General features: G+C 41.8%; 1 protein-coding gene across 1 annotated transcript in view; it reads right to left on the bottom strand.

Annotated features, from left to right (window-relative positions):
* cox10 (cytochrome c oxidase assembly factor heme A:farnesyltransferase COX10) overlaps positions 1–24,819 on the bottom strand; it is a 36,703-nt gene extending 11,884 nt beyond the window's left edge. The window contains exons 1-4 of the mRNA XM_083932686.1: positions 24,721–24,819; positions 22,941–23,083; positions 22,416–22,788; positions 21,303–21,427 (exon numbers count right to left, since the gene is read on the bottom strand). Of these exons, the coding sequence (XP_083788812.1) occupies positions 21,303–21,427; positions 22,416–22,788; positions 22,941–23,083; positions 24,721–24,751 (672 nt within the window). The 5' untranslated portion in view covers positions 24,752–24,819. The remainder of the gene's footprint in view (positions 1–21,302; positions 21,428–22,415; positions 22,789–22,940; positions 23,084–24,720) is intronic.
* Positions 24,820–26,983: the final 2,164 nt, after the last annotated feature.

Genomic DNA, 26,983 nt, shown 5'->3' with positions numbered 1-26,983 from the left:
AAAAACCATAACTGTAAGGACAATTATCTGCCAGATGAGGACGAAAAACAGGCGAGACCAAAGTGAGAAGCAAAGTAGAGGGGGTGTACAGTTGCCAGATCCTCCCAGCTATCAAAGACGGAACGTGATCCATCGCCAACCACCAGGGCTCAATTGATAACAGGCAGGCATTTCCTGTTCTTCTGTAGAAGCAATGGAAGAGGACTTGGCTTTGTATCATGATATAATGTATGCAGACACATTTGAAGTACGAGTTAAAAGGCTGCGTAGTTTTGACGTGAAGTGTGAAAAATGTAATGTACATTGTACGCAGTGGATCACGCGAGGCAGTCACTCCTTGTGATCCCCATGGCAGAAGGGCTACCAATGTCACACTGCCTATCTGCCTGCAAAAAATACAGAGATAAAAAATAGGAAGTGCGGTGAAGGTCGGAGACGAGTGATACAGTAAGTACACACTGTGCTTTCGAGAGGAGAGTAGACACAGGCACAAGAACACACACAGCTGGGCAGCTGTATGTCTTTGGCTCACAGGAACATCAGCTGGTCTAAACAGTGCATCTCTCTCACCCTGCGAGGGAAACCCAGGTGCGCGAGCTAAACCCAACAATAAGACCAAGTCATCACCTGTCAGAACGTCACCTGTTTGCACAGCGGAGTTGAATGGCAGAGTCAAACATCCGCAGGGCAAGGGTGGTACTCGGCTGCATGCGAGCCAAGTCGGCTTAAAAAAAGCTTGAGAGCCCCCTTCAACGTCAACTGTGAACCGTCTCTGATCAACCACTTGACAAACAAGCAGCCAAAGATTTACATAGATTAAGCGTTCCTCAGAAGTCAATTCAACGGCCCAGGCAGACAATCACAATGTTTTGAAGTCAAATGGAAGAAAAGAAACGGAACGCTATAAACAAGGCATGCAGCAAGGCGAGTCACACACGCTGGAATGGCAGATTACAGTTATTTCAAGGTGCTTTTTACGTTAGAAGTGGGACTGCTCTGTCTCAGAAATGCTACTCGTCTCTCTTGACTCAAATGAATAGTCTTGGAGCCATGTGAGCAATGCTATGATTTTACATCGCTTCCCTGACGAACCTGTCAAACACTTCCGAAGTACTTATTAAACTGTTAGCGAGGATCTGCGTGCGTGTCAGTATGGGTGTTATGAAACAGGAAAAAAGGTCAGGAAATATAGAAGACGTAATGGTGAAAGGGCAGTAAAGAAAAAAATCTGACAGGAAGCTGGCAGATAAGATAGCTTACAGCGTAGGGAATGAGGGGAGGCTGAACGCAGACGGTGAGCAAACACTGTGCATTATAATTAGAAATAGGTGGGGGCTAAACTGGTATAAATATGGTACACCGGTGGAAATGTGTCATTATACGGATTCAGCTACACGTGTGCAGGTACAGAACAGACTGACATGACACGTACGGCACTGACATAACATGTATAATGATGAGCATAACTCACTGTATGCAACTGTATGTAACTTCCCTTTTATGCTAAAAACAAAGATGAAATTATGGAGGCAGGAGCAAATGATAAAGAAAAATAATGGTTCAACCAGATGTTGCACATGATTTGATTGGTAAGTCATGGAATAATACAGAAATACAACTAGAAACTGGATTCTTGCAGTAAAGTGTTTAGAAGGAGTGTCAGGGACATCTCCATCACTTCATTTCTGTCACTGAGAAAATGGCAATATTTAGTTCACACTATCTGCAGCGGAGGTGAAAGATAAAAAAAACGGGAGACGTGTGTGTGTCTGGAATGTTGCATGCGGACAGCTGGCAGATGTTTCTGGGGCTCCTCGCCTTCTGCGATCCTTTGATGTAACCAAATGATAGGGGATCGGCTGGTGTGATTAGACACGAAAAGCCCAAATTGTTTGCACAGTTCCAATCCATGAGAGAGGAGATATCAAACAAATAAAATCACATAACCTAAGCTATGATCCAGACATCTTTTGACCACTGAATAATCCTGGTTACCATGTCTGCACAGTGACTCGTGTGTGTACAGAATCCGGAGACATTTAACTTCAAGCTTTCAAAAGCACATAACTACCCAGGTTGAAACCACCTGTACCTCTTAATACCAGAACTGCGAATCCCTGCTGCTCTAATAAAGTCTCCTTGTGTTCTTCCAAGGCACCAGAGTAGAAAATGCAGTACTGTGTTTGGCCGTCGAGTGGATCATGTCTCCCTTTCAGCGGTGTGCTGAACCTACACCTCTTCCCCCTCTCCGTACACTGGCCTGTGTTGAGCTGTTGGCAGCACTCCAGCTGGAACAGCCTCTCTCTTGATGGATGGCCTGAGTGTGGGACAGTGAAGTGCTAAACTGTCCTTATGTTAATCAGCCAATTAATGCTGAGCGGAGCCACACTGCCTTTGCCCTAATCAGACCCTTCGCCTGTGAAGATATGGGCAGGATCTGGGAAAGCTTTTCTGCAGGACGGAGGCATGCTACTCTCCCTGCCTGTGCCACGAAGACAGGGAAGGAGTTGGGGAGCAAAAAAAAGAAAATGAAACATAAACTTGAAAGAGAAAATTCTAAAAGTAGAGGATTATTCTTACACGCTGCTTTTCATCCAACTCGTCTGATCCAATGAGGCGTTGACAGCTGCTGCTTTGCCTCCGTAAACAACAAAGAAACATTTTCGGTGCGCGGCTAAAGATAAATGAGTGTTGTCTATTTCTGTTCTGCTTAGAAGAAGCGGCTAACTCGGGGGGCCTGTGGGGGAATATGGGCTGTGTGTTTAGAAGCGATGCTGTATTTTATCGTTTCCGTCATGTGTGTCAGCTCATATCGCCATTTTCATCATTAACGCTGCGTTGCGACCGGGTCACAGTGCCTCCTAGTGTGAGGGAGGACTTGGATTACAGGGCAAACTCTTGGTGGATGGCAGCGAGAATCTTGATTTAAAGATCAAGAGACCCTCCCCTACAAAGAGAGTTTTAATTACAGGGTATGTTTGTTTAAACTGGCAGAAAGAGCACCTACCACTTATGACTCCGGGCCGTGTATTCATAAATTTGCCACTTTTGTCAAAATATGCATCACATCATAAGAATCTGTGGAGTTGGAGCCAAATCTTTTAGCGAAATGGCCTTTCTGTATTAATCTTCATTTGTAGAAAGCGGTTGGGTACCATTTTTCCACTGTACTAGACTTCTGGCTGGCATATACATTTTCACTCCACTGTAAACATACGAACTGTGCAAACAAGACAAATTCCTTTGTTGCAGTGCTGGCAAGCCATATCTCTAGTCTGATAAGTTAACGTTCCTACTAATGAGGGCCTTTCACTCCAGTTCCTGATTACAGTTCACTTTGCACACACACTCGACTGCTTTCTATTCAGTCTCACACACTGTGGGAAAACATATCAGGGAAAGGTCAATACCTAGAACCAAGCTGTGTGTGTGTGTGCGTGTGCATGTCTGTGTGTGTGTGTGTGTGTGTGTGTGGGTCACTTGTTTAAAGAGAAATAAACAGTCCTTTCCGCCATCAGTGGGCATTTGCAAATAACTGTGAGGGTGCGACTGACATGACATGCAGTTTGAAAGGTTCTCAACAGTTTGGGTGCAGCTGAAAAGGAGACATGCGCACGATCGTGTGTATGTTTGAGGGAATGCGAGTGTTTAGATTTTTCGGTCCGCAGCTGTGTCTGACCACAAGGAGACTGGAATGGGTGTGAATGTCTGCTGCAACGCCGCTCTGATACGGCCATTCCTGAAGATCTCGGAGAAATGCACCCTTTTTGGAAATTAGAAGTGATAAGGTGCGGACACGTCTGAAGGCCCTCACTGTTCTCTCGAACATGACAGCAGCCGTCAGCACTTCTGGCAGATTTGTATTTGTGGCAGTGACCCGCGGCAAAATCCCCCCCTTCATCTGGACGGGCTCATTCAACAAGCCCTTCAAATGGAAAATGATGAGGACCTCAGAAGAAGACACAGTGAGCTCTGGTTCTCTGTGTGTAGCCAGTGTTTCCCCGCTCATCCACAGCATCACCTTTTAAGGGTAGCAGGTTCAAATTTGGAATGAGGTCAGCTAGATATTAACAAATCAAACAAAAACATCTTTCAAACTTGCAAAATATCTGCTGGCTCGTTTTCTCACTTCGGTTTATTTAATAATCAGAATCAGAAATACTTTAATAATCCCAGGGGGAAATGATTTAAGATGTCTTGTTTGTGTGTGCCTCCTTTTCATGCAAGGCATTCATTACGAGCAACCGCAACTGCTGCAGCAACCTCAGCTGAAGTTTGGTCATTCCTTCCCTTCCTCTACGTAACCTAGCTGGCGACCATTGAGGGTGAGACACGTCCAGTGTTTATTTAAGTATACCAAGGTTTGCAAAGGTTATGTACATTTCCCAACATTTTCTAAGAGAAGATGGGCTTAAGAACTATGTTTTTTTCATTTGTAGCTCAATGAAAGCCACGTTACACGAGTCAACTAATTGATCAACTACATTGTTGATTTTTTTTTTCTATTGGAAGGATTTATTATGTCCACTGGCAAATGGTAAGCAAATAACCTTTCATTTCCCAATTGTACTCCCTTTATTCATTCATTCATCTTCAACTGCTTGTCCCTGTTGGGGTTGTGGGGGGGCTGGAGCCAATACCAGCTGACATTGGGCGTGAGGCGGGGTACACCCTGGATGGGACGCCAGTCTATCGCAGGGCACATAGAGACGAACAGAGACAGACAACCATTCACACCTACAGACAACCATTCACACCTACGGGCAATTTAGAGTCATCAATGAACCAAACACATGCACGTCTTTGGACTGTGGGAGGAACCCAGAGAAAACCCACACAGACACGGGGAGAACATGCAAACTCCACACAGAAGGGCCCCAGCCGGGACTCGAACCAGGAACCCTCTTGCTTTGAGGCGACAGTCGCCTTGTATTCCCTTTATTTCCAGTTAAATTCCTGTCAAACAGATAATCCATCTGAATCCACCATTTACAAAGAAACACATATTCTTTTGTCCCAGTGTAGGTAAACTAAAACAGAGCTGATTATTCAGTTTCCGTTTGTTCTTTTTCTTTCTTTCTTTTTTATCTCTGGCATGCTGGGACGTGGGTCACGGGTCTCATTTTGCCTGCTTTCCTCCCAGGTACGGTTGTTTCTGAAAATATCCTGCAGGTCCAACAAACTAAACACAAAGTGACACAGGCTCGACATTGTTCAATCAGCATATCTGTTCTCCCTTCCTTTCTCCTCGCCGGCATGTTCCGTAAACTAGACTTCTGATAACAAGCTTGATTCAGGGACAGGGCCAGGGAAAAAAATGGATAGATTATAGTATTCTCCCTATAATTTAATATATGAGAGTAGATTTGCAGGCTTTGTATCTTCAGTCTCTGCGGTGAAGTAAAGCTGCGAACAAACTGAATCACATCCTACAGATCTTAATCACAACCACCTCCTTTCTTGAGCCAAATGGGAAAAGACAAAAAATAGCACATGGTTAACATCAAGGATCTGCTTTTAACAGGCTTCAAGAAGCAGGAGGAGCACTCTTTATACCATCGTATCGGGATGGTGTTAAATAAAATAATGCCGTCCAACTGTTACATCTTTGATTAGAAACTACAAAGGGCTGTGGCTTTCAGCCTATAAGCTCCTTTTAAGACACCCTCCCAGTGTTCTGATCTCTTTCATTTTAGTTTTCACATTTTTGAGTGACAGGAAACAGAATAGGGAGAAGAAAGAACTGCGTTTATATGGAACTGGAACATTTGCTGATACACTCAACGCACTCAACACAGGCACAGGCAGTAAACAGTGGCAAAAAGCAGCAGGAATAAATAATTTACCTGTGCGTTTCAATCTTGTTTGCTGGAGCAAATCAGACTAGACTTTAGGAAAACAGGGTAGCAAAGTTCCTGTCAGAATCTGTCAGCTTTGCACCCCGAGACCCACCCTGCCATATTCTCTGTATCCCATCCTCTCTCTTACTATCCCCTCAAGTGGAAAGCCGACCAGTTTGCTTCTCAACGTGTTCTAGAAGTGAGCTGTCAACCATCTGCCCTGTGATCGTAACAGTAATTCTTCCTGCCAGGACGTTGTGAGACACAGCTTACAGTGTGTCTGAATGGAGAAGAGCAAGTGCTGGCACAGTTCCGTGGGGTGAGTCACAATAACGGTCAAAGAATGACATTATCTTACATAATGTCAGCTGGAGCCGATCCCAGCTGACATCTGGCGTGAGGCGGGGTACACCCTGGACATGATGCCAGTCTATCACAGGGCACATAGAGACGAACAGAGACAGACAACCATTCACATCTACGGGCAATTTTAGAGTCATCAATTAACCTAACACGAGCATGTTTTTGGACTGTGGGGGGAAACCGGAGAACCCGGAGAAAACCCACGCAGACAAGGGGAGAACATGCGAACTCAATAGAGAAGGGCCCCAGCCGGGATTCGAACCAGGCTGTGAGGCGACAGGGCTAACATACTGTGCCAAATAAATATAAGAAATTCCCACATACTGGTTTATTTGATTTTTAAAAAAACAGCTCTAGGATAATGTTCTGTTAAAGTGATGTATCAATTATTCACTTCCTTGAATTTTGTCGCAGTGAATGAAGATTCAGAAAACTGCAAAAGGTCTTGAGGCATTGAAGGAATTATCCAGTCGTATGGTCAGTACACTTCAACTTAAATGGTCGAGTAGTGCGCCTGCTCAAGCTCCTCTCAGAGGTTGTAAATTTGATTTTATACACTTACATATGAAGAGCTCTTTTCCAAAACGAGATAAAAGCCTAATTTAAAAAAAAATGAGTTTATCATGCCACTTTGCTGTATACAGAACCTTTTCACTGCTTCATCAATGTTTCTGCCAAATCTCTATATTTCCTTGTTTAAAATGGTCGCAAGATGCAGTTCCTTTCCAAATCGCGACCAGCTCCAAACCTATTTTTAGCCTAAATGCCATACGTCCTCTCGACCAATCAGAATTCAGTGAGCGTTCTATGCGATCCAACATGGCGGCGCTCTGAAGCGGGAGAGTTTTTTGTTTCGTCCGTCCATTCAACATGTTCAGACTTAGGGTCTAGTGTGTGGGTCTAGGTAAAAAATGTAATTTTCCTGAAAACTATTAAAATCGATTTATAGCGTTTTGGAAAAGAGCTCCTCATATTTATATACAGTGTATACTTTATTATACTGCATGAGTTGTGTAAGAGTCTGTAAATAAATGTTCTGATATATTGTAGTTTTGTTGTTGTTAAACGTCGACCTCTAAGTCTCAGTGCATCAAGGCTTTTCTTTGTTTTTTGATGCTCTGTGCATCGTGGAGGTATGTGACAAAAACAACGTTTTCTTCAAGGCAACAACAGGTGAGTAATCGATGAAAGATACATTTGCTTCTTTACTTGACATATAAAAGATAGATACACAAACATTTCAGCAGCAGAGTGTCATTAAATATTGTGGGCTGGTGAAATTGGAGCTGCTCTTCCCCTACACCCCCCCCCCCCCCACCCCCGTCTCTTTATAAGTAATTACTACAAGAGACAGAGATAAAAGGTCTGTGAACAAACGCAGGACACCCACCCCCCACACACAGTACCACTACCAGTGTACAGACAGCGGAAACGTTTAATCCCCAGGATCTGGGCAACTGAAACAAAGACTTTGAAAGTAATATACACACACGTATGGATATAACCACTCATGGGCATGCGCCCCAAGTCTATCATTGTCAAACTGATTACAGTTGTGTGGGTGTAAAAGAAATGGGTACACAGTAGTGGTTACTTCCTTCTACTTGAATAAATGGCAGTATGGTAACATTATTGGTATTCAGAGAAAAACACGTGTTGCGTTTCAATGCCTTTTTTTGTACGTTCATGGCTGATGTGTCGGAGGCATGTGGGCAGGGGGATAATGCCATAGAGGGTGAGTGTAGCATCCTCTATGGCGTCTTTGCTCAATTATACCTGAAGGATTATACAAGGTCTCCTTTAACAAATGGCAAAATACGCTCACGAGGAGGAAAAATAAAGTTTTAGATGCACATTTGGTGGGGAACGTATGAAACAACACAGCGTTAGTGAAAGAGGCTCCTTCAAAGCAGAATCAGTCTAAGCTATAGAGCCACAATTACAACAGATACGTCACTTTGGTTTGTGGGCTGACGATGCAGCAATGACTATAAGCTGGCTTACAGGTGAGCCTCGGTAATGAGAGAAAAAAGTAATTAAGACGTACAGCGAAGAGAGGTAAAGTAATGTCATACTGTAGAAATAAACAGAGAAAGAAATAGAGTGTGGTTTAACAATCCCTTTGTGATCCCCGGCTGGGGTAAGCCACAAAGCAAAAAAGCCCTGCGCCATATAAAGAGTAACAAAAAGGGATAGGTATAGTTAGGTATCAGAACCAGGGTGGCCAAATAGGTTCAAGCTGCACACACCCAGAGACACACACTTTGGTCTGTCTTGTGAACAGTAACCAACAGTTACCACACGACTGCCATGTCATCATATGAAGATCCTTTTAACTGCAGTGTCTCCTGTGACACAGACAAGGGTCCACACCCAACACAGCAGGATGACAGGTGGGGGGGAAAACAGGTGGACCGACATGCTGACAGAACACGGTAATGTTACACTGAGGCAGAGACACAAAGGCAGACTTCCTAAGCCCTTTGTGCTCTCTGTAGTGCTGCAGTCCCATAAGGACTGTAGATGTTGTATGCCACCGGAAAACATTAAGAAGGAGGGGGAGCTATACTGACACAAAGCTTTCAAAGAACACAGAACACAGAACACAGAACACAGATCACACACACACACACACACACACACACACACACACACACACACACACACACACACACACACACACACACACACACACACACACACACACACACACACACACACACACACACACACACACACACACACACACACACACACACACACACACACACACACACACACACACACACACACACACACACACACACACACACACACACACACACACACACACACACACACACACACACTCTTTGCACCATGAGTCTGCATTTTTCTTATGCGTGTTTTTTATGAGCCGTCATGTTACGCACAGATAACCTGCACACTGTGTCTGATGTGTTTTATTATTATATTCATTGGAAAAATTCTCAATATAAGACAAAATGCTGTTGCCCTGTCTCTAGCTCCATCTCTCTCCTTTCCTCTCTCCACTGGAGACACCGCGCTGTCGGCACTCTCTGCCCACATTTAGCATTTGGCACCGTGGCAACCTGAAGTGCTGAGCTGTCCTCATCCCCTATTTCATCTCCCTCCTCGTCATCATCACCATCAATCACCCAAATATTACTATCTGACCTGTTGAAAGTTGGCTACAATCTCAGCCTACAAAATGATACTTTAAATCCCGCATCTCTGTATTCCTTTATGTGCTTTGTGCTGGGAGACGAGATCCATGAAATATCGCAATCGCAAGAATGGGATGGAAGGAAGGCCGACCTGAAAACATTATAATGCCTTTAGCCACAGCTGTTTCCAGCACAAAGGCATGACAAAACTATTAATGTTGGGAAACAGGGTCCTGTGAAAGGTGTGGACGCAGCCTTATTCTAACCTCATTTCAAATACATTCAATGCTGAGATTAGAGCATGTTTTAACGACAACCTACACAGTGAAACACACCTCTGTCTCTTATGCACATGCATTTAAGGGAGATAACAGGATTAACAGTAGGAGATACAGTGAGGCTCGGTACGCATTCCAGTGGATTTACTGAGGTTCACCTCTAAAAAGCATTGGCAGATTTGGGCATGTGTATTCAGAGAAAGTTGTGAGAGTGTTTTTCATGTACATGCATTCTACTGAAATCTCAATGGCAGGTATGGATACACTTTGGAGATGTTATATATGTTTAGAGTGTCATCTGCCCCCAAAAGCATAGTGTGGTTACAATAGTCCTGACAATATAGCCTTGAAGAATATCTGTGCTTTAAAATGTGACTATCATGGGCCAAACCGAAAACGCCATGGTCTTACAAAGCCCAGCCTTTTTTGTATGCTAAATATCACCTGGGCATGCTGTGTGATTACATAATGAAAGACTGAGGACTCGGGTGGCACTTAAGATTCAGGAAATTCAGTCTGAATAATAGCCATTGGAGACCAGGCTTTTATAAACTTTAAAGTAATAAGAGCAGCAGCTGAACGCATGGAGACAATTCCTCAAACTACAGAGTAAGAAATGACAGCGAGACTAAATCTAAAGTACACGGCAATAATATGATGTCTTAATAACGCTCTGCCGACACACAGCACTTTACAATAGTGTAGAGAAGTGAGCTCGGAGGAGTTTTTCTTCGATAGACGAGGTGAAATGTAAAGAATACATATTCAGAGCAGCTCGTTATTTAAAAGGCTAGAGAGGATAACGAACCGCTAATGATGGAGAAGATTCAAGTCTAACTTTATATGTCAATTTGTCAAAATTACAAATTTGTCCCTGGTTTTAACATCATAACATCTTTCCGCAATAGGCAACATCAATGTAACTCTCCATGTGCCATTGAGAAATCAGTTAAATCAGTTTAATTAAAAACAGAGAAAGAGTCACATAATGTATAGATTGTAAAGCCCTGTGAGAGGACTTTTTGATTTTTCGGGTTAAATAAATAAACTTAACGATTGACAAGATTTTTTTGAATGTGAGACACACCCTTGGCCGAGGGGAAAGCCTCGGTGAATGTTGGTAACCATTTTGTTTTCCAGCAGCGATGCCCTTGCCCCAAAAGCTCCTCGGCTTGAATCAAATTAGCATTCAGTGTTGGCTCACGGGCACGCCATAAACAGGGCCGCTTTTGTTAATTATCCACGGATCTCAGCATTACAAAGAGTGTTCCTACTTGCCTTTGGCTAAATTACCTTCAGATAAAGAGGGTGAACTTGAGTTTCAAGGGAGGAGAAAAACTACACAAATACATAACATAAAACACCTTTCCTAACTTGTTCATGGTTTAGCTACAGTAAAACCAGAAGCGAACTTCGTCAGGTTTTATTATGCTCAAGCGAAGTGTTTATTTGATTTCATCTGCCCTTTTTATCTGAAGAAGGTCCAAGATAAAAGGTTTGTGATGCGTAAAGCATAAAGTTCACAGATATCAGAGGCCCTGCCTTATACTGTTACAACTAAACAGTATAAGGCAGGGCCAAAGAAACAAAAAGCTACATAACTGAAAGAGCAGTTGATTTAATGCCATTTGTTATTCAACCTGTCACTGGTTTTAATGCAGTACAGTACCAAACATCAAAACACAGTATGTGCAGTACTCATCTGACTATCATTAGCATCACAAAAGCCATTGTGCGTCACTGCAAAGTCATTGCTCTTTCGGTCATAATTCTTTTACTTTCTTCATGTCATAACGGGTCATTCTGAGTGGCTCAACTAAACCAGAACCATTTGGGCGAGGGCTTGGGATAAGCATGCAAACCTCCGGCCCAAGTCTGCTAATGTTCAGCAGTGCAATAGTATGATGGAAAGCAGAGAGGGCAACTTCTTAAATGAGTGCATCTTCAGCAACCCATTATCACTGCGTTCCCGTGACCGTCGTGCCAGAGGAACGGTTTGTCCTCTAGACATACAGGGGGGCCTCTACACTGACTGTCTCCATTCACTGATACCTCCACAATGCAAGCTGGAGGTGCTGACATCCCACTATCTGTTTCAGTGGGAAAGCAGGTCCAGAACTGTCAAAGGAAACTGTAACTGAGACACTGACAGAAAGTACCAGTAATGCTACACAGAGCTCATGACGCTGCTTTCAGTAAAGGTAGTTAAGACGGTTATTCTAAAACCAATATTAAATGTTAATGTTAAATTCGGACTCTACTTTTAACCTGCAGGAAACAACTGCCACAAGCACTAACAAGTAAGAGAGAGAACAAATACATCAGATGGAGCGTTCTAGTTGGTGTAACAACATTTACTCAGCTTGCATGAGGTCAGCCGCTGCCAAATGCAGCGTGAGGTGTAGAAAGGTTCATTGGTGCCAGACAGAGCTGAGGTGGGTGGTTTCTGCCGCTCTGACTCAAGTCTCAGCGCTGTCTGCACATTGCCGTGTTGGTCACTGAAGCCCATAATCACAGTGTTTTGTCAAAACGTAAAGGCTAATCAGGGAGGTGGAGAGGAGCGGCTCCACATGCCCATCAGTCAGTCATGTTCAACCCCTCAGGTGACGGCAACTCTATTGTGGTGAGGTGTGTTTGCCCCAACAAGCTGAAGCATTGAAAGCCAAGAGAGCCGCTTTGCGTGTGAGTAGCAGTGTGAGCGTGATCTTTACGAAAGATGACGACATGTTGTGGACAACTCCGATGAGAAGCCACGTTTAGCTCTTCTTTTGAAGTAAGGAAACCCTGTGTCTGTTTGTAAAGGCTTGAGCTTACTGTACCAGGATCAAAAACATTGAAGTTAAAAAGAAACAAAAGACATGTAGATATTAATGTGTACTGCATATTGATACAATACACATTGCGTGTCTTGCGATCATAAAATTCCCTCTATGACACAAAACCAGAAAATTAAAAGTGAATCAAGTGATTTATTTTGCAGTAAGTTGCCATTTGAGTGCCTATTTTTAGCCTTTATGCTAGCTGGCGTTAGTTTGTGTGCATGTAATGGGAATATAACGTTTTCAAAGGGAATACAAAAAATATTAAGAACTGGCAGAACTGGCTTTTATACCAGTGTCATCTTTGTTTCATCAGTGAATGGATGGCAACCAGTGGAGTTTATTTTCAGAATGATATAGCTATACTTTTAAACAACATGGCTATCTTAATATATTGCCTTAGAAAAGTAACATTTTTATGGCCTTTATGGTATAATAACTGGTGTCTTTAATAAACATCCAGCTTTGGCTTGTAGTATTATATCCTGCATCAAATAACTTCCTATAGAAGTTGCCAGTATTTGTCTAAATTCCCTCTGTTGGACTCCTTATATTTGATATGGCCGATTTATTGACTGCATGAAGAGTTGGGCTGGTATTTTAGGGATTTGCATCAGCAGGAAAGCTGTGCTGTGTAAAATAAACACCTTACAACTACTTTATTAGACCGCTGCTCGTGCCTGACAACACTGTTTTAGACATGAATCCCCACCAGCTCCACGTCCATCTACACTAACACCTTTTAATGTTTTAATCGCTAAACTGTGATTGAAGTGTACAGAATATATACAGACAATGCCAACAGCTACATCACAGACGGACATCAGAACCAGTACAGTTCCACTTTGGCTCAGGTTCTTAATACACAGTGCTTGTGTCAAGCAGACACAGATACGCCAAACTCAACACATTAAAGATAATGAATAAAGGCGCTCTTCATCTGCAACACTGATGCCACATTCTTTTTAAAAGAAAGGTACATTCAAAAAACAAACCATGAACAAAACACAAAACATAGACAAAGAGAGACGATGGAAAACAGCTTATAGAACGTCTTTGTATCTATGGTGAACTAACCCTTTCCCTGGCAACAGTATTTGCTCCCTCAGGCATTATCTAGGGGGGTATATAATAGGTGGATTTACCCATCATGACTCTATCAGAGGAAAGCATCTGCCTCCCGTCTGAGGCTACAAGAGATTCATTGGTACAGTTCGAAATGGATTGGCACCCCATGGTTGACAAAGACAAAAGCCTTTAAAGAAATTAACTATTAAACAGGGCTGTCTGGTAAAATATTCATTTTAATCTACCACCGAACGAGACACCCATCGAGTCGTTTTGGTGCCATCTTGCCAGGCAATTAAAAAGGAATTTCCATTCCTTCTCCGAGGCTGAACTAACAGCTGGGTGGAGACCATGAAAACAAAAAACTCAAAACTATCAATGTCAAAGTTCACATTGCTCTTTTGTTTTAACTAAGCTGCTGGAAAACACGATCTTAGGAGCAGCATCTGCACAAAGGAAGGGATATCGTGTCTTTGTTAAATTGCCTCTGATGTATTTGACCGTTAACTCTTAAATGCGGCCCACAACATAATGATTTGACAGACAAAACCCTTTTGAAGAGTCAATTACTGTACACAGTCAGTGGAACAGATATGACAAGCACTGATACTTACAACTCAATGTGTCTTAAGATATCTTTGAAGACTTCCACGCAAGAAAAACAAAATGCAGTACACCGTCAACACAGGCTATTTTGAAGGTATCCACTGCTACTCATCAAATGGCCTCTGGTATGAGAATGGTGGGGGGTTCTCAAGCAGAATGGAAATAAACGGCACAAAACGAATGGCAATGTCATCATGCTAGAGGTATTCTGTAGCACGTTTGAAACCATATCTTCTGTCGCTACTTCTCAGCAGGGAACAGACACAAATCTAGTGGTGGAAGGTTTTAATTTTCTTTGAAGAGCACAATGGATGGTGGGGTTTTAGCAGCTATGAGGTCTTGTTACAACTAATGATCCTCTCAAGAGGTACCATGTTATGTGAGGTGCCTTCAAGTACAATGAGAGGAGCCCCATTCTGGAAAATTGTTGTGGCAGCCTTGACTGTTGGGGCACAGAAATGCTGCCGCCATCTCAGCCTGAGGTAGACTACCACCACCTACTGCGCTGTTGATGGACCACGATCTACATCTGGAGTCTGTCTAAAGTAGTTAAGTAGTCAAGAAAGCAAGCATCCCTGTAGTCACAGCCAAGCGTCTTAGGAGTGAATGTACATCAAACAAATAAAATGGCTAATTTGTGTCTATAGCACCGGCATACAGACACCCTTTGCTCATGTCTTCCCAACATTCCTGCTTGCTTTGCATGCAAATGCCATCTTTAATAATGCACATGGAAGCTAATACAAGGGAGAAGAGTTTTCAAGAAAAATTAATTATATTAGTGGTGTAACAATATCCTATTTAGGGGTGGGAATTATACCAATTACTTCACAGTCACTGGTGTCACTTTCTGTCACTACATTGATTTCCCAACACTGCCATTTCCGAGTCTCTCTCACACACACACACACACACACACACACACACACACACACACACACACACACACACACACACACACACACACACACACACACACACACACACACACACACACACACACACACACACACACACACACACACACACACACACACACACACACACACACACACACACACACACACACACACACACACACACACACAGCTTTTAGCACAAACGGGGGATGTATGCGTCCACATGCGCACTAGCAGCTATGTGCAGCATATTAGTAGATGTACAGCTTAGTGTTAAAAACATAGACTTAAGTTAGAGTCAACCTGCGCACGATCGTCTTTTGATTCAGAGTGTGCACAGAGACAAGGGGCTATTTACAGACAGGCCCACTGAGTGAAGCAAAGAGGGAATCAATGAATCAATCAGCTGAACAGATGCAGGAGGGACGACGGGAGATTGTCCAATCACAGATGGTGGACGAATAAAATATATATATATACACACACATTATATATTTTGGTGGCATAGCAAAGTAAGGTCTGTGTGAGAAACACTGTTTTGGTGCTCAGCAATACAGTTCACTCACATTTAAAAAAAAACGCATGGCTGTCGCTATAAACTCTAAACATGAATCGCAAAAGCCGACTGACTAGTTGACCTACATTACAGGACAGGCTACTCCTCCAAAATACAGGTAGAACCTATACCTCATTGTCATTCCTATTCAGAGTCAATAAACACATTTTAAATATATAGTCTCTTTCTTAAGATATAATCCCTTTTAATACAGTACGAAGAGGTAGAATCGTGTTTTGAGGGATTCCTTCTATAATACCGTCACAGCAAGTGTTAGGCTATACATTTTAGGTCTCACCCAGCTCTAATTCTATTATTAATACTCGATTTATCCGATGTGAATGTAAACTTAGACGGAAAATGAATTAATTATGTCACAGCCCTAACATTTTCTGACTATACTGTAATGTAAACATTACACAAACTGCGGGTGTTAACCAATTTAACAGAGTGTGATTCATCGGGTTCACCAACACCAGCTAGGAAATTTGAATCAGTCCCTTACGCATTCATACATTACCCTAGATGTGCAACAGATTTAATATGGAAAATTATGCCTCATTTGAGATCACATTTCAGGTGGCAGCCTACCAATAAGACCTCCAAAATACTGGATAAATATGATTAACAGGATGACAGCCGCTGCAAACAATAGAAAATGGTAGAGATAAAGATCACAACTGTAACAACAAGACTGCATTGTAATCGCATGTGCTTAAAATAGTAGATTAGATTCTGACGGGCTTGACAATGCTTTTAAGTTGAAAGCATGAGCTTCCCCTAGATATAGTGGCTTTAAACGATGCAATGTGTATGAAGATAAAAGTGCCATCGATTTAAATCAATTTCTGTTATTCCGCTGATTAATCATTCTACGCGCAGCTGTAGAAATCATCAAAATCTGTCAGAAATGCCCCAAAAGTATCAAGCTTTCTTACTCTTGTCACAGTTTCAAATAACCATTTAAAGTGATGTTGTTTTTAAACGCTATGAAAACTCTTTGAAATCATTTGAACCTTGTTAAATCCTTAGAAAAGACTTGTTAAAAAATGATAAATCAAACACATTTTTAATAATGTACTGATTTCGTCTGCAAAACCAATCCCCATGTTCAGTCATGCAGCGGGCTGACCAAGATGTGCACAGAAGGAGGCATGCAGGAGGGTAAATAATGCATGCCTGCACAGGACAGGAGAGAAGGGTGTAGCTTGAAATGGTAGGAGTGGATGGGCTGGGGGCTTGTGGGGGCTCGCTTATGCGTGCCAGCCTCAGACAGCTCACCGCAGGAGAGACACAGACACAAAAGAGAACTCACTGGCGTGGTCAGGAAAGCGGCGATGACACTGGGCAACCACAAAAAAAGCCAGCTTGAATTTTCATCAAAACAAACATGCAAGCTGAAATGGTGTCACTTACACTATAGCCCCTGTCAAAATAGTCACGCGTTACTTATTTGACAGTAAAAGGCCATATCAGGTCTTGTTTACCCTGCTGGGGACCTCAGACTTACCCCTCCCTCGAAGTCTCCAGCCTGAAACTCTCGTCTGACCCAATTATCCAATTAGCCGAAGTAGTGGCCAGACTGAGAGGTGATGACGGCTAGAACACCTGGGGAGGCTGTGCCTGCTGTGGGGCCCATGGGTCCCGATGACCAGATCAACCAGCACTTTTTCTACTAACATTATCCGGGATTCTATTGGGTAAGAACAGAAGGAACTCTGGAGTTAAAACTTTGGTGAGACTTTGACGCGGAGCCATCTCTCTACAGAATATCACACTTGTCATCTCCATAGAGGCTTTGATGGCAGTCTAAGGGTGTTTTACACCTTGTTTGTTTGCTCTGGTCCAAATCAGTTGATGAGTTTGTAAATTTGTAGCATTTCCTTGGTTCGGTTTCTCCTGACACACACAAAAAGTGAATCAAAATGCATTACTACAAACTATATGAGTGTCCCCTCTGCGTATTGGTCAGATGTATCTGGGACAGTAGCAGGAAACAGGAAGACAGTCTTGTGTTCTGGACTGGTGCATATTTCTGAGAGAGAAACACTGCTATGTAATTCTGCGGCTAGCTGCTACAATGTGCGCGCTGTGCCCGTACAGTGTATATCCCTGAGGCATCACAGAATGCAAAGCACACCTGAGTACATGAGCCGTTTAGCTCACACTTGCGGAGAACACCTGGTAGTTGGGTCGGATCGTGTCCCCACCACTAACAAACCGCTCTGGAGTTTGACCACCTCTTAGAAGGGTCTCAGTGTAGCTGTGTCAGTCTGCACCCAGGTACGATTACTCCCTAAGCAGACGGAGGTGTAAGGAAACACAACATGTTAAGAAAAGTTCATGAGAGCTACTTGAACATGAGGCTCAAATAATTACCTCTCTTTGCTGCTGGAACCTACTGCTCCTCTGACTGTAAGACGGACATGACAGCATTAAGTCTTTTGACTGTGGTGGGAAACTCTAGATGGTGAAATGCCATTGTTACGTGACTCCGAGCGCTTACACCCTTCCGTCAGTTTCCTAAATAGAGTAACTTTTTAAAAGGAAACCACAACATTTCTGTTCACCCTACGGGCACTTCCCAATGGGACAAAGAGCAGTCTTTGCTTTTGACAGCTCCACTGAAGGTCCGACTCCCACTTCCAAGAGCCAAAGCATTTTCCTCTCCCTTAAGGCATTTTCCTCCTTTCCACAAGGTAATTCGACAGTTGTGTGGTCACATACTTGCACACTCCTCTGCCTCTTTAGATGCCGAGCATTAAGGGATTAGGATGGAGCAGCAGAATCCATAGGAAGCGATCATCACAAGGGTCTTTTTCTGCTTTGATTTTGTTTGACAAGCTTTTGTTTGATTTGTCATATAAAGAGACATCTAGCTTTGATCACGACTAACTACTGCTTCATCTTTATAGATGAAAGGGAGTATAAATAATGATAATAAAAAAAACCTGGCAGCAGATCTGAGGGTATAACGTTTTTCTTCTGCATTCCCGTTTTTTTTCTTTTCAGGAATATGAAAAACAAATGGACGACCAAAGTGTTGACGTCGATTACACATAGGTGAGGGTGTGTCTTTGATAAGAAGCGCGGACAGAGTGCGTTAGTCCATTAAGAAAAGGTTCAGAGTGCCGCCACAGTGGCAATTAAGTGTCACACATGCCATCTCGTGTGCCTGTGTGTATAATTACGCTGAAGAAACGACTTCTTCAAACAAAGTAACAACTGCAGTTACATCATATGCACATACTTAACATAGCAGACAAGCAGATGGAAACAACAAAAAAAGTCTACCTTCCTAATGTTATTTATTCGTTTAACCGCCCTTTAAATGAAAAATGTGCCCTTGTGTGACTTTGTCTGATAACGTATACACTTCATAAGTCAGCCGCACTGCAAAACAGGTGGCTAATTTGTCCAAAACAATAATCCCATCTCCGACTCTTGGCAATTATGAGTACGATGACACGCAAAATGTGCTCACAAAGAACAAGGGATAAGGAGAAGAATTAATCTTTCTAAGGGTGAAGGCTCAGGATCAAGCTCACATACCAGCTACTAGCCTCAAGAAAAGGAGTTGCTGGCCTCAAACAGAGTAAGCACTGATGAATCTCACACAAGGCCATTTGTGAAAACAGAGAAAAATGTTGAAGTAATATTCCACCGGGGTTCCAACTCTTTACAATTCACTGTGTATTTATCTACAGAAACCATGTGAAGCATTCCCAAAATACCAGACATTCTACCATAGAGCCCTTTTACCCACATGTATAATGCAAATGTATAATATTTTTAGACATCCACAATCTTCTCCTACGGCTTCTTTTATATTGTTACTATCTGTAGGATCCATTCAAACTTCAAATATAAAAACATTACATGACTTCACAGCATTTTATGACTTGTCTACTAATACTGAAGGAACATTTAAAATGATATGACAGTGAAAAAAATCTTTTTTGTAGAATACAACTTGAAAAGTGACACAGCAATAAGTTGGAGAAAATTTTGGCTGACCTGTATATTTCACATTTTTTCAAATTCTGCTGTAATTAATACTTAGAGATTGAAAAAAATCCTAAAATTGACCTGCTTTTTAAAAAATGTGCCTTTTAAAAAAAATACCTGAAAAACGTGTCCAGATTTTTCATATTAATAGACGCCCTGACTGTACGCATTTCCTGTAGGTTATAACACACTTATCTAATTTGCAACTAGAGGTTCGGCTACATCTGCTCTGTAATTCACCTTTGCCCATGCTTCACCTTCACTGTAGGTTTGAAACTGGACCCGACTGGAGGAGGCCGAGAGAGAGGCACCGAAAGGCAAATAACATTGTTTCAATGAAATATGAAGCCACGTCGTATCCTGGCCTCAGGCTGAGTTGGTGGAGAAAATGAAGACTGACGGGACTGATGTGAGGGTGGGCCCAGATGAAGGGACACCCAGCGTACGGACAGTGGCAGCCGCCTCTTAAATCACTCAACGCTCTGAACGTCTTGGAGCTTGAGTCTGGGCTCGGCGGCATGAGGAGAGGTGGACATTTTTCAAATACCTGAAGGATATTTACACACCTGCTCGGTGTGAGGTAGAGGTGCACAGTTCTGTTTCAGGCCACTGACGACGATTCTAACCTGAGCGATGGACTGATTGACACTATACAGACCTGGCATTCACACATTTGTGTCCACTGATCTAAGTCCTCGAGAGAAAAGGTTCAGGTCTGTGATGATCAGTGTCAGTACAAAGCAACTCCGTTTGACATGGTGGAGCACTTCTGGTGGAGACAGCAGTTGGAACGTTGCTGTTGAGTACAGGAGGAGGGCGGGGGGTTGGCCCCAAGGGCAGCAACCTGCAGTGTAATCAAGGCTTTTGCCAAATTACAGGCCAAAGACACTACTAAGCAGAGTTCAACCTAGGGCTGAGGGAGAGGTCACCCATTATACTAATATTCTTGAGTCACGGAGCAAATTCCGATGCACAACGTCAACACTAGACAGGCATTCTAAGTGTCCAGGCACACGAGCTCACCTTCGTTTATAGCTGCGAAAAAAGCTTTCAGCGGGGAAATAATAATAGTATTACAGTCGGCTCAATGCATTTTTGCGACGCGTAGCAAAAAAGGAATGTGGAGTTGGTCATGAACGCAGGCATCAGTGAAAAGAAAACTGTGGATGTGTCCGTCAACAAATTCAGCGTTCATATTTGTATAACATGTCAATAAAAAATGTATTACGCATTATGAGAGCAACAGATATCGTGCCAGCTCTCTGACAAGTCCTCATCGTTTTCTTTCCAAAAGGAAATTGGTACTTCAAAAATAAACAGATTAAAGACGGGAAACATCTGTACTATTTACTGCCATTCTTGGAACAATTACACAAACCATGTGTTTATTTTTGGGTTCATAGGATCTTTGTAGTTTGAGCAATTAAGCTGCAGTCAATTATTCCTATTAGACAAAGCTGCCAGTTTATTAGATGCACCTGTATAATCCTGCAGTGCATCTTTTTGAAGCTGTGGTGTTGACTAAACACCATGGTCATGACATTAATCACACATTATCAAGTTCTACATTCTGTGGGCTCAAGCTGTGATAAGGCCTATACTGTATGTGGTGGTGTGCAAAGAGCCAACACAAAGTACACACGCATGCACGCTTGCAGATGATAAACACTGTTAGGCCTCTTCCTGAGGAAAACTGACCTGGTTGATTGAATTGGCAGCACAAGAGGCGAGGCCTGTTCCCAGAAGAGACACGAAGAACATGACAGGGTCAAAGGGCACCGGAGCCATTGCATAGCCGGCTGCTGCACTTGTTACCACCAGTGCTGAAATCACAAAGCAAGAATAATACAACAGATTATAACAGTAAGTTAAAACTTTGCTTCTCTAAGTATTACATCTTAAAAGGGATGGTTGGGGTCACGCTGACAGCCATCTACTAAAGGTAACATATCAGAACTATCCTCTTAAAATAACAGGAAAATAAAACTGTGAATGTTTTGCTTTGCTTCTGTCGAAGGCCCGAACCAATGTAAACAGGAGGAGAGCTGTGTGAAGGAAAGGATAAGTTAACAGCACACCTGTTATAATACAAAGTTAATTACATCTAGTCGTTAAATAATTATCCACAGGCTATCCATGCTTTGGTGGAGTCAGCACATCTGTGCTATTGAGTGGTGAAGTATGTAAAACTCAACAGGTATTCAATAGAATAAATAACACATGCAGGAAACTGACCAAAGAATTTTCCTTATCCATTGTGGATTTATATGTTATTTATAAGCTCATTGTTTCTCCACAAACATCACTACACACACTACTTCTGTTTCATGCTACAGGTAAACAACAGCTTCGGAGCTCCAGCAGAAGAAGCATATTTCTCTATTTATTGCAAAAACAGGTTATTTGAAGCATGATGAGCATACAGACCAAACAGTGGAGATGTGGAATATGCTGCAGGTCTTGTCTTTTCTGATAATCCCAACGACTAAGACAACAAAGGTGCACTGATGCCCAGCAATACTGTTGTAGTTCCATTGACTCCCTCACTGGATGGTTATCTCTGACACCATGCTTTGCATTAATATGAAATATTTACTGCTTGCACAGTTCTTAGCTATAGATGGTAAATGAGCAGGTATGTGTGTGTGTGTATACGTAGTACTGAACATCTCTGTATTCTCTTCATCCATCTGGCTTATTCACCAAGTTCTCACGTAGCTTCAGAGATTAATCCAATCAATGAATTGTATTTATCGACCTCCATATGTGAATATTTCATTATATGTCAAAAAATAGATGTGTGGTCCGTACCTGTGAGTTTGATTTTGGCGAGCTTGGCGTAGATATCTGGCAAGTCAGCCAGATCAACCTTCAGCTCTTTCCATTGCCTGTCTAAACGTGCCTGACGTGCCTCATCTGTCTCCACATGGATGTGGGGAGTCTCATCCGAAGTGCCAGCCAAACTGGACACATAATCTTTCCGTTCCTCCGCATCTCCTGCATCGGGTGTAGAGGTGGCTATTGCAGGCTGTGGTTTACTGGTGACATCCTCTGGCTGTGAAAGAGTTGGTATTGTCTGCACCTGTCTTTCAATGCTGTCGTCTCTGTCATCCACAATGGTCAGAGCAGGAGACGGTTTCGGGTTGGCGCGTTGGTGAAGCTCACTGTTGTTTTTTGCCACATACTGAAAGGAAACCAGGTGATGTATGCAATATTTTATTGATATGACCATTAAACTCAACAAAGACACTGACTACATATAAGACACAATTTTAAAACAGTAAGAATTCAGAAATAAAACAACAACAATGAGATATTGGTCCCAGTGAGACATACCTGGCGTTTCAGGAAGTTGAGGTGCTGGTACGTCAGCCAGTTTGATGGATCTCGCCTGTGCAGCTGAATAAGGCTGCGCACAGTCTGGTTGCACTGCGGAACATTTTGGACCAATTTCTGTTTCACACTTGCACCAACCAAACCTACAAGAAATATAAGATACAATGTTTAGTCATTATAATGACTGAATTCTGTCTGTAATGAAACAATATACATATAACGTATATGACCAAAACAAAGAGAAAGAAAGCCCCCAAAAAACAAGGATTCAATCTTGCAAGGAACACGGACACGCAAAGGCAAAAATGAGATTAAATACAATATAACAAAATACATAAACAACATGTAACATAAACAAACGGTTGTTCATTACATTGAAGCAATATGTCCATGGTTGTCCTGGCCCTCCCGAATGAAAATCATGATAACAACAAGGCCAGCTGTGCCTTAGACCAGGGGCCGACTGTGGCTCGGAGGTAGAGCGGGTCGTGTCGAAGTGTCCATGGGCCGAACACTGAACCCCCAATTGCTGCACATGGGTGTGTGAATGTGGTGTGAATGGTTATAGTAGATGGCATGAAGATCCACTGTCTGTGTGAACAGGTGAATGTGACAAGTAGTGTGAAAGCACCTTGAGTAGTCAGTGGAGTAGAAGGAGGTGCTATATAAGTACAAGTCCATTCGACCCAGTTTACACCTGTTATGACCTACTTTTACTTGAGTATGGTACTTAAGTACTTGTACTTTAGATGAGTGTTTCCATTTAATACAAATCCATACTTCTACCCCACTACTTCCACTATATCTCAGGGGGAAATATTGTACTTTTTACTCCACTACATTTATCCGACAGCCTCACTTACTTTTTAAATTTTGTCATACCATTCCTGTCCAGTGAAAACCATACATCTCCCAATTAGATATGTTTCTGATAAACTGAAGGATGAGGATCCTGTTTGTTGTTTTCATGATTAAAATATTTTTTAAAAACCTGGGATGAGCTGGAAAATGCCTCACCACAGAGCTGAAAAGGGGCGTTTTTCCTGACTTTGTAGACAAATGTGTTTCTTGCAGTACAGCAACGCAAAGACATGAATATTATGCAGTACTGTAGATTGACCTGCCCAACAGTATAGTAATTAGTTGACAATAGCACAAGCTTAAACATCTACAGCAGCAAAAGGCATACATACATACATACATGCATGCACATTACCACAGTAGGGATTGTAATCACAACATTTACAAGCTTTTACTTAAGTAACGTTTTGAATGCAGGACTTTTCCGGATTATATTATTAGCAAAAGTACTGATGACAGTGCCTCTCTATTGTGCTTTTATTCTGAAATAACGTAAATAACGTTAGTGACATTTAACGGTTACCCAACACCAACACTGTTGATGTAACGTCCTCATCACAACGTCACCGGTTTGTCACGTAACGTTACAAAATCCCACATCCACATCGCTTTGTACGTGAGCTTTTCACGTTGTTTAGTGCCACAAAGCTACAATAAAATGGCTTAAACGTTCTCTTTGTCCAAAACGAGTCAGTCATTAGTTTATTTAGGTCTCTACAGATGCGGTTGACTTCTATTTAAGGTCACCGTTAGCCTCCTGCCAAACAGCTCAGGTGCTAACCGGATAGCTACGTGCTAAGCTAACCAGCTTAGCTTCCGCCTTGTCTTCAAAAGGCTGTTTTCAGCGTGCGTAAATAAAATAAAGACTTTGAAATGCAGCGGAATGTCAAACTAAACATGCTTAGTGATGTAGCGTTACCTGACAGTCTGCTACATGGCGTTTTAAACATGTTCTCGGGTTATAAAGCCGGCTCCCGTTCCGACCCCTTCACATGCAGCGGGCCGCCATTATGACCTCGTTCAGACGGAAGAACACTTCCGGGGTAGCACACGTCACGTCTCGTACTTTCAAACATGCACGTTCACATCAGACATTTTTTACCGTACAAATACTGTATTCATAACAAAGTAAAAGAAACCCGTTTCAAAATTCTTCATAAAATATATCCTGTTAACTCCTTCATTTCGAAATTCATGGATGTGGTGAATGCTGATGAAACTTTAATCCATTTGTTCTTTGAATGTTATGTCACAATGCAATTTTGGTCAGAATTGAGTTCTCTTGTTTTCACCCATGTTAACATGTTGTATTGTTTTTCCCTAAAAGATGTTATATGTTATTATGAAAATAGGAAGAACAAGGGTCTACAATATCTGGTTAACCTTTTCATTTTGTTAGGGAAATATTTTATTCACAAGCAAAAGTTTTCAGCCTCCAAGCCAACCTTTCCTCATTTATTGATGGAATTGAACTTACTCTATAAATCCCTAGCCCTGGTTAAAAATAAAAAGAATATACAATGTTTAGATAACTATGAAAAGATATTTGATATACCTTCTGGCAATTAGTGAAATTTATGACTGCAAAAAATGATTACATATATTTTTGGGATGACAGAATTATATTGTATTAGTTACTAGTATCTGCTTATTTTGTTTCATATTATTATACTACCTTATGAGATCTCAGGAATATACTTTGTACATGTATTATTCTATTTATTGACTTTTTGTATTGTATCTGTGAAGCAGCTCTTATAAACTGTGTTCTGTATTAAGGTTTGACATAATTTGTAAATTGCATATTTAAATAAAGTTCATGTTAAAAAAAACGTTCACATTAGAAATGCCGAGGGATGTCAAATTAGAAAGTGATGCCAATATTAGAATAACTTTTTAAAAAAAAGTCTTATTTGTCCTCAATATTCTGGACATACATACTGTTCAGTCCACGGTGTATGAAAGAGAAATGTCCTCTTTGCTTTTCACCCTCGTCGTCCGTGTGTTTTCAGTGATTTTGTGATTTACTTTCAATATAAGTTGTGTATAACTGGGGGGGGGGGAAAGCAGCAGATGTGCATAAAGTAAATAAATGTAAAAAAAAAAAAAAGGTTCACACTAGAAATGTATTGTAAAAAAATATTAAAATAATTATCAAATATGTCCTGTGATAGACTGGCGTCCTGTCCAGGGTGTACCCCACCTCACGCCCAATGTCAGCTGGGATCGGCTCCAGCCCCCAGCGACCCCTACCACGGGATAAGCGGTTGAAGATGAATGAATGAATGAATCATATATGTACTGGTTATGTTACCAGACTGTCCAGTAACAATACGGGCCTACACTTTAAAAAACACGTTAAAATGACTTCTACTAGCCTACTTGAAGGTGAATACTTTTTAATTAATTTAGTCATTTTAAGAAAAAGCACAGAAAACTAACTCCTGATCACATAATATAATATAATTGCACTGACATCTGATATTTCACTGGGAATTATGCTTTTACAGAAAACTTCTTGACATGCCACAGTAGGAAAACTAGACGTAAACGGGGTGTAAATAATACAATCAATAATAGCTAAATACTGACTCTACGTGTGCTCATGTAAGCAAATCGAGAAATACCAGGGGAATTGTTGGGTCTATGTAAATCATAAATAAGTCATAGAGTGTGGTCTTTACCTACTCTGTAAAGTGTCCTGAGATAACTTTTGTTATGATTTGGCACTGTAAATAAAATTGAATTGAATTGAATTGAAATAATAAATTTGTCCTTTCACTGTTATCATTTTAATTTATAGGAATACAATAAACAGGAAATGGCTACTAATGTGCAGATTAATGTATTTGATGTGATGTTATATTTTGTGTTTTAGTTGGTGTATAGCAAGATTACCTATAGGATTCAGCTTCTGATCATTCTTGGTAAATTCCTCCTCCACAAATCAAAGTGGCCTGACTTTTGTTGACATCACCCTTACTCGAAAGTGTGAAATGTGGCTTCTGAAAAGTTGCTGGTATTGTTTTTGTTTGACAATTGTTGTTATGTGTACCTATGACGTAAATAAATCAAACTTTTGGGGTAAAACTGAATAAATAACGGCTGGGTTCCATTTAGCTGCTTCAGTTTCAGGACCCTGGTACTCTGCATGTGTCATGGCTCACTGGAATATCTCATCT

The sequence above is a fragment of the Echiichthys vipera genome (genome assembly GCF_963691815.1).
Source record: "Echiichthys vipera genome assembly, chromosome: 18".
In the NCBI taxonomy this organism is placed as follows: Eukaryota; Metazoa; Chordata; class Actinopteri; order Perciformes; family Trachinidae; genus Echiichthys; species Echiichthys vipera.
This window is presented reverse-complemented; position numbering and strand designations above follow the sequence as displayed.